General features: G+C 34.7%; 1 protein-coding gene across 1 annotated transcript; it reads right to left on the reverse strand.

Annotated features, from left to right (window-relative positions):
* Positions 1-2,867: 2,867 nt before the first annotated feature.
* Positions 2,868-9,399, reverse strand: LOC110931308 (ankyrin repeat-containing protein ITN1). Its single transcript, XM_022174707.1, has 4 exons — positions 9,198-9,399; positions 4,015-4,128; positions 3,506-3,924; positions 2,868-3,422 (listed from the first exon to the last, which is right to left on the reverse strand). The coding sequence occupies exons 1-4, from the start codon at positions 9,397-9,399 to the stop codon at positions 2,868-2,870; spliced, it is 1,290 nt and encodes a 429-aa protein (XP_022030399.1).
* Positions 9,400-9,799: the final 400 nt, after the last annotated feature.

The raw sequence follows: 9,799 nt of genomic DNA on the forward strand, positions 1-9,799 counted from the left end.
GTGAACCACTAGACCGTTACCATATCGACAACTGACTGAGAAAGTTGTGCCCTATGTCAATGTCTATCATTATTGACTAAGTGCCCAGATCCATTAGTACACGCCCGTCCTCCCGGCACGATGTGAGGCTTGTCAACCCTAATAGTGCTATTAACTAATGACTCGCTCGCCATTACCCCGTCGATTAAGTCGATATAAAAATGAGGGACTTCATGATAGAGTTTTTGTCTAGTAAGTTATATGTTGTCGTCCTTCCCAACTGAGGACGGAGGTACGTAATCTACCCAAGGAGAATACGCAGGTTCCGTTTTAGTTTCTTAACCCATTCCCAACCACCGGGAATCCCATGCCTTATAGAAAGTATGAACTCACCTTGGTTTGCTCGACAGATACACAAAGAGGTAAATCAAGCTGCTAGTGGTCAACCACGTCCTAACATGGTTACCATACAAGTCAGGTCTAGGTTCAAGTAGTGCACGTAGGTTTACACATAAGCTAACAAGTTTCAACACATAGCGAGTATGGCAAACACATCGATCATAATAACAGTAGCATACAGTTCACATAGACATAACCCAAACTTGTGCGACTTCGAGTGATTGGGCTGTTATGGTTGTGCAAGCCCAATCCTCCTGTGCGATCCAAAAGATGAAGCCTAAAAGATAATCGGCCCACCCTGTTGTGCATCCAGCACAATCTTGTGCGACTCACAACAGGTTGTGCGACTCAGAAACATACCCGGCCCAAAACGTGCAACCCAATACTCAATCAGCCCAAACAATTAAACAAACACTTAATCTTGTGCGATGCAAATGGACTTGTGCGATCGAGGTTTTGGGCTGTTTGGCCCAACAGCTTAAACATTTTGAGCCGCCCCAATATCAAACAGCTAATCTTTTGTGTGTGTGGCCCAACATATTGTGCGATCGGCACAGACTTGTGCGATCCACAGTATATTGTGCGATCATGCAATATAATGTTGTACATAGTGCTTTAACAGTTGTACCCTAGAATATCTTAGCTTGTGCGATTAGGAGCTTGTGCGACTGAGCTCTTGTGCGACAAGTTTCCTTAAATCACGGCAATCAGTTACTCAATTCAACAGTTTCCATCTATGCATTCATCGATCAAGTCAAGGAATTTATCAATTACTTCTCATGAACCCCAACTAATCATCTAATCATAACCAATAACTCATCATCATTAGAAATCAAATGAAAGGGTAGGTTACCATACAAATTCTTAAATCTTAAATCATCAAACAACCAACAACATAACAATATACGATTTGGATCAAAACACCCTTTTATTTCACAACCATTTATTCCTAACAATTATCAAATCAATCTTGTAACCACCAATCATCTTGTGTACAGAATCATGTATCTAACAAACCCTAGATCTATTTACACCCCATGCAGTACCACAAGAATTCTAACAGTTTAATATGCCAAGAATCATAACATCGAATGCCAAGCAGGGACATAATTCACAACACAATAAAATATCATGCAACCAAGTACGATAAGAAAACTCAATTCAATCAATGGCAAAGGTGTACTAACCGAAAGGGACCAAGATGGAATCCAGAAGGTCTTCGAGGGACTTGGAATGACCGCCGGCTTCGAAAGTGAAGGAGGGTTGTTGCCGTCGGGTTCGAGAGGGGAAGAAAGAGAGCGTAGGGTTTGCAAGTTTTCTTGTTTTGCAAATAATGAAGAAACAAAACCCCATAAAGGTTATGTGTTGGTTTAAATAGAGGAGTGGGCCGAACCCTTACATGGGCTGCCCTCTTGTCTCGAGTTCAAGCATAGTGGGCCGAGTGAGAAGAATGGGTAAAGACATAATGTGCGGCCCAAAAGATGTTGTGCGATTGGCTAGTGTCGTGCGACCAAGAGTTATTCAATATTCTTACTTATAATACAATCACACAAAATACATAACATACAATTTATAATCACTCATTAAAACCAATATATCACGTAATCACATAACGTTCACCCTGGCTACACCTAAGTACAAAGAAGGGTTCTGAAACACGAGTTGTCATAATAAATATGTGTAATGTATATGTTTGTAGATACTTTTCAACACATGAATGATTGTAGGTCAAGTGACATCATTGGGGAGTTAAAATCTAGAGGTTATGCGTGTGTTTAAAACAGATCTCCTTGTAAGTTTATTATATGGGTGGACTGGTCTAAATATTCCTTGTATATGTTGTAATTTGTTTGCCATTTGCCCGTTTGGGTCGGGGATGTGTATGTTTGTGTGGCCTTTTGCCCGTTTGGGTCGAAGGTTGTCTTAATGAAGTTTATTTAAAAAAAAAAAAAAAAAAAAACAAGAATGAAGTGAGTTTCTTCCAAGCTTTCTACTGTTGTTTTATCTCTTTTTTATTTTGACACTAAATTTATTTAAAAACATACATTTTTACCAAATACATATGTTGCCAGTAGGTTATTTAACCATTCTTGCTTGCATAGAAAAATGTGCTTTTATTTTTAAATTACATTAAAACATATCTTCACAATTTCAGAACAAAAGTTAAACGGATTAACTAATATGAGAAATGAAATAATCTCACAAGACAATAGATTAGGTAAAGGCAATAAACATTTTGCATCAAATAGAATAACAAACAATCAACAATAAGCTTACAAAGCGGTGAGTACCACCTAGAAAGAGGGGTCGGATGCTTAAATCCCAAGCAGCTTATTCAATCACTATTGAATGCTAAATTGCTACACAACGTCTCACTACAATGCATAACCAAATTCCCCCTTACTTTGTAAATATTGTGTTTGTTAAATTAACTTTACAAGACTCAAGGTAACTTTGCTTACCAAATATAGGGAAATATGTTGATTGGATTAAGTCTGCCAGTAGGGGGAGTTCAGAGTAACAATAACTGAAATCGGCAAGCAAGCAAATCCAGCAATGGGTGCCAGCATCCATGGTCTTTGATCACAAAAGACAATGTACAAAATTGCACAGAAGGCTACAATCATGGCGGCTGTCGAAATGAATAACGTGAAAAGACCAAAAATCAACCTTCTTGGTAAACTGACTAGAAAATCTCTTTCACTAAAACGTGCAGTGAGGATTGATAAGAACAATAATAGTGCTGTAGCCCCTGTAAATAGTGAGAATGCATTGGATACTGCAAAGATAGTGAAAGCAATTTCATTTTTGAACACAGGGATGCCAGAGTCTTGATTGCTTCCACCAGGTACAGTAATTCCTGCTGCAAATACAACTGTGACAATTAATGCAGTAGTGATGCTGCATGATTCAGCTGTCGTTTTAATCCAATTTTCGCCTTGCTTCATTAAATGTAGGTGTTCCCTGGTGAACACCATTTCTGGTGTCTCCCCATAGACATTCTCATTCGTAAGTTCTATTGGTAGCATTAGTGTCTCAATTTCCTGTAGAATTAAACCAAGTTATATTGTACTTAACTAACAGCAAAGTGAACAACAGGATAACTCATATCGTATTTGTGACATACCTCACGCCATAAAAGCTCTCGTTGGAGTTGCAATGCTGCACCAGTGGTACGACCAAGTACAAATGAAGGTGCCAACCCTCCAGCTAAGTGTACAAGATTATTACCAGAAGAATCCGTCATTAATCTATATTCATTTGTGCGTTCAATTATGTGATAGATAAGGTTGTATATTTTTTCGGAGCGGTTTATTACGGCTAACTGAATAATGTTATGCCCTTCTTCATTCTTAATGTTGATTGCAGCAGGTGAAATAAATAGAATCTCATCAACAACCTCGTAGGTATCTTGGCATACAGCATGAATCATTGGTTCACGGTAATGAGCGGTTGATGAACCCAATTGATTACACATTAAGCTCAAAAGTTGTTTTGCTTCTTGGTACTCCTTTTTCTTCTTCTCTATATTCTTGATTGGACCCACTACAATTTAGTAAAAAAGGTACAACACGATGAATAAACAGTTAGTGGAAATTAAAGTTTCCATCTTCAGACTGATGTGTTATCGCTTACCGGTAACTGCTAAAACTTTCCACAAGAGGAAATACATCATAGAGAAGGCTAAACGAAGCAGCAGAAAGAGAAGACAAATCAACTGATATATTGGATAAAGTGTGGCTATTGGGACTACACAAAAAAAAAAAAATACCAATGTTTATTAGATACAAATCGATCAAGTGTATATATAGCTCATTGCTCACCAACTAATATCATGGAATTTTTCCCTAACCAGCTGCAGCATGTGTTATTGCAGAGTTTCACTACCCTTAAAATGTCATCGACACATTTATCCAAAATACTATGATGAAATAGCACGGAGGCCCTCATGAATGCTTTTTGATAGATATTGTTGAAAGCTTATACACATAGTAGAATAAATGTGTCAAAATTAATGTATCTACAAGGTTTAAAGAATTGTTTTTCAGTATATTTTCTTGAGAATACATGGATAGATGATATATTCCGTGAAGCCAAGATTAGTTGGGAAGGTTATAGTTAATCCCGTCAACATATCAGGATTTTTCAACATTAAATCAGGATTCTTTTTGAGCAACATCCCTGCTAAACCTGCAGGAATCCCGTCAACATATCAGGATTTTTCAACATTAAATCGGGATACTTTTTGAGCAACATCCCTGCTAAACATGCATGAATTAATTTAGATATTTTTTAATTTAATTCAACATCTAAGCACACGACGTAGTCAGCGGTGGATCTAGAAAATCCTTAGAGGGGCAACGTTTCAAAAAAATGGGTAACGGAATAAAAAAATGTCAAATTTTTCCAAAATTACATTACCAACGAAACGTAAAAGGGGTAGTAAGGACTATCCCTATTAAAAAGCTAGATTTGTGCCCCTTGATGTAGTAATTTGGGGTGGTGATTCTGTACATGACCTTAACCTAACATTATGTTTTGGGTTATCATGTTTAATTCATTTAATAAACAAACCTGTTTAACTAAGTGCGTCGATCCATCAAACCATTTATAATTATAGTAAGAAAGTAGAATAAATTATATTTAATACGTTAACCCGTCAACCCATTTAAAACACCTTGGGAGAGGAAGGTATTGAGAGGGGGAGGTCTTGAATTCAAGTCTCACGGACGACAGACGATAGACAACAGACGATAGACGACAGGAAAAATGAAATTTGCAATTCAAAAAAAAGTTTAACCTATTTATTGCAAACAACTTACAAGTTGATTACAACTCGTTTTTTTACATCATTTCAAGTGGTTAACTCATGTATTGTTATTATACTTGAATAATTAATTAATCATAAACACTATAATCCTCCACACTAAAATTTTTGCCTACACACATCAAAATTTATCCTACACGTTTTGAAATTTATCCTACACATATTCAAAATTATGCCTACAAATCTCGTAATTATTTTACACACATCGTAGTTTATCCTATATTTTAAATTAATTTTTTTCTTCTTTAAAAAATATTTTTTAAAACAACATACACATTTAATGTAGTTAACTACTAAAAAGGAAGACTAACAATTAATGATCTATCTAAGTTTACCAATATACCCTTACATTGATATTAAATACAAAAATTAAGTAAAGTAAAATGAAGAATTTTTATTGGTGGAAATTTCTTCTTCTTTATTCTTACAGAAAATTTCTTCTCATTTGAACCCTTCACTATATACATATATGTATATATAGGGTTAGGTTCATTTGTGAACAACCTCCTTAATAGTAAACCGTTTGAACTAATCATAGCTTTTGATTATAAATACACAAGTGTAAATCAATGGCGAGAATTTGATAATAAAATATATTAGTGTATGATAAAAACACACTAGTGTATTTTACGATTTGATGATGTAAATCAATAGCCAGGATTTGTTCAGTCATTTCACAAATACACTAATGTTCAATTTAGAACCCTACCCTACATATATATATATATATATATATATATATATATATAGTGTGAGGTTCATTGGGGAACACTAAAAAAGTGGGGAACCGTCGAACACTCTTAACAATTTATCTTAACATGTTAAAAATCATTTTTTTAATTTTTTCGGCGTTTTTCTTTATAAATACTCGTAGAAGCATTTTTAATAAAAAAATTAAAAACTAAAATATAAAAAAAAACAATTAAAAAAGGCTTAAATTTTTTTCTTTACAAAAATGATATTTTTATTGGAATAGTTTCTACCCATTTTTATAAGGAAAAACGCTGAAAAAATTAAAAAAAAAAAATTTAACATGTTAAGTTAATTTTATAACATATATTTTTTAAACGTTTTTTAATATTTTTTAGTTTTTTTATTTTTTTATTAAAAATGTTTCTACATGTATTTATAAGGAAAAGCGTCGAAAAAAATTTAGAAAAACTTGATTTTTAACATGTTAAGTTGAATTTTGAAAAATGTTCCCAGGTTCCTCACTTTTTTAGCGTTCCCCAATGAACTCTCTTATATATATATACATATATATATATATATATAGTGGAAGGTTCAAATGAGAAGAAAAAATTTGTAAGAATAAACAGAATAACTTTTAAACCAATAGAAATGTTCTATTTTACTTCATTTAATACGTGTATTTAATGTTATTAATAAGGGCATATATGTAAATTTCTAATTGTAATTAATTAGCTAACAAACTAAAATTGTAACTCACTTATAAATATACTCTTTGAAGATAAAAAATTTAGTATGAAGGACAATTTCGACATGTGTAGGATAAATTTTAGTATGTGTAGGATAAATTCATAAATATGCATGATTAATTTAGATATGCGTAGGGTAAATTTCGGTAAGTGTAAGATATATGTATGATAAATTTTGAGATGTGTAGGAATAAAATATTTTTTTTGCTTTATCAATGAGAGATAACATAACTAATAGGGGAGTTATAAACTATTTAGTGGTTTACCATTATGCCCTTTTCTTCTTTTCTTCTCAAATTAAATTTCTTCTCAGTGAAACTTCCTATATATATATATATATATATATATATATATATATATATATATATATATAGGGGATCGCTAAAATGAGAACCACCTCTAGTTGTAAGAACCATGGGAACCACTTTCTGGCCCTTAGATCAACTAGATGGATGGATGTGATTAAAAGTAGATAATATTAATATTAAAAGATTTTTGTCTTATTATGTCTTTAATATTATAATCCAAAAGGGTATTTAAGTAAAATCAATCTATTTTGTCTTTTTATATATATTAATTTTAAATTACCTTTTTTGTCCTATTCATTAATTAGTTTTTTTACTTAATTATTTTTTATTTATCCACAGATTTTTTTTGTAAATCAATTTTATTAAATCAAATTTTTATTATAATTCTTTTAATTTTTAATATTTTTACGCCTGGCCTTTTCACGCCTCGTTTTTGGACGCGCCGTTTTTTCGCCCGGCTTTTTCACGCGTCGTTTTTTTTTACGCGCCGTTTTTTCGTTTTACGCCCCGGTTTTTTACGTTAATGTTATTTACGTCTTACGCGCCGTTTTTTTGCGTTTTACGTCCCGGTTTTTGCGTCAACGTTTTTTTGCGTTTTACGCACCGGTTTTTTACGTTTTACGCGCCGGTTTTTTACGTTAACGTTATTTACGTTTTACACGCCGGTTTTTTGCGTTTTACGCACCGGTTTATTACGTCAAAGTTTTTTTTTTACGTTTTACGCGCCGGTTTTTTTACGTTTTACGCACCGGTTTTTTAACGTTTTACGCACCGGTTTTTTTACGTTTTACACGCCGGTTTTTTTACGTTTTACGCACCGGTTTTTTTACGTTTTACGCACCGGTTTTTTTACGTTTTACGCACCGGTTTTTTTACGTTTTACGCACCGGTTTTTTTACGTTTACGCCCCGTTTTTTTTACATTTTACGCGTCGGTTTTTTACGTTTTACGGCCCGGTTTTTTTACGTTTTACGCATCGGTTTTTTTTCGTTTTACGCATCGGTTTTTTTACGTTTTACACGCCGGTTTTCTACGTTAACGTTTTTTACGTTTTTACGTTTTTATGTTTTACGCGCCGGTTTTTAAATGACATTTACGTAAAACTTTTTACGTTTTACTAAAAAAAAACTTTATGTTTTACTTTTTACCTAAAACTTTTTACGTACGAAAAACTTTTTACGTTTTACGGAAAAAAAATTACGTTTTACGTAAAACTTTTTACGTTTTACGTAAAACGTAAAACTTTTTACGTTTTTCGTTTACGAAAAACTTTTTACGTTTTACGTTTTACGTAAAACTTTTTACGGTTTACGTAAAACGTAAACTTTTTACGGTTTTTAAATGACGTTTACGTAAAACTTTTTACGTTTTACTAAAAAAAACTTTATGTTTTACTTTTTACCTAAAACTTTTTACGTTTTACGAAAAACTTTTTACGTTTTACGAAAAAAAATTTTACATTTTACGTAAAACTTTTTACGTTTTACGTTTTACGTAAACTTTTTACGTTTTACGTAAACTTTTTACGTTTTACGTAAAAATTACGCAAAAACGAACGCACCCAGAAAATCGCACACTCGGTGAAGCGTCTCAGATATATTGTTATCATCATCGACGCCTAAAATAAAAATTAAAAAAAAACCCAACAAACAAAAAAACAAAAAGAAAGCGTGGATTCTGGAAAAAAAAAGAAGTTTTGGCTCAGATTTTCCGAACATCAGAGGCTGCAAAGTGGGGTTGCGGGTTCAAAAACCTACCCTCCACCATCTTTGCCGCGCCCTCGTCATCAAAATATGCGAGTTTTTTTTTTTTTTGCATCATCATCGCCCCCAAACCCAAAACGGGTCAAAACCCACATATTCAAACATTCAAAAGCACCTGATGAACATCATTCAAAACATATTCAACATATTCAAACAGATTCAACAGATTCATAAAGCACCATATTCAACAGAATCAAAGAAAACCCAGCAACAATAACAACCATACATGATGTACATACCCAAAAATCAAATCAAATGAAACCCCAGCAACAATAAATGAACATCATTCAAAAGAATCAAACCCACCAAAATGAACAGACCACTGTTTTTTAGAAACCCACCAAAATAATCAAAACCACCAAATTTCAAGCAGAAAAGAAAAACCCAAACTTTTTGAATCAAAGAACCCCAATCAAAACAGAAACAAATCAAACCTTTGGGCAAATCATCAATAATCAACAACACAGGAGGAGACCGAGACCTCCGCCGCTCACGGCGGCGCTGCCGCCGGCCCACCACCCAGCCATCGAACCGCCACGGCCAGCCTTGAACCAACTAAACCACCACCGCCTCCGCCTCTGCACAACTCCCACCAAAACCACCGCCCCCACCACCGCCTTCCGCCTCCCCCACCACCGCCTTCCGCCTCCCCCACCACCGCCTTCCGCCCCCTGCTCCTTCATTCTTTCTTAGAAAAACCATAAACACCCACTGATCCTACATCTGCACACTCCTTCCATCCGATTTCCCCTACAAACACAGAAAAATGGAGAAAAGTGGGAGAGAGTGCCGCAGAAGAGAGAGAAAGAGAGATTCGAAGTGGGGGTGTGGCGGCGGATGAGGGGCTTCAACATCGACTGTAACCGCCGGAGTAGGGAGTGTGGCGGAGGGGCTCTGGGTTTCACCGGGGCTGAGTTTTTGATTTGGAGAGATGAACATCAGGAGAGAGAGAGATGTGATTTAATAAGGTGAGAAATAAATGGGGTCTGACAATTTTAATAGAGGAGAGAGGGTGTGAAATTGACATTTGGGGTAAAAAGACCAAAAAGCCCTTTTAGTTGGCACAATGTTATTGGTTGAGAG

Source organism: Helianthus annuus, chromosome 3 (genome assembly GCF_002127325.2).
Source record: "Helianthus annuus cultivar XRQ/B chromosome 3, HanXRQr2.0-SUNRISE, whole genome shotgun sequence".
NCBI classification, from domain to species: Eukaryota; Viridiplantae; Streptophyta; class Magnoliopsida; order Asterales; family Asteraceae; genus Helianthus; species Helianthus annuus.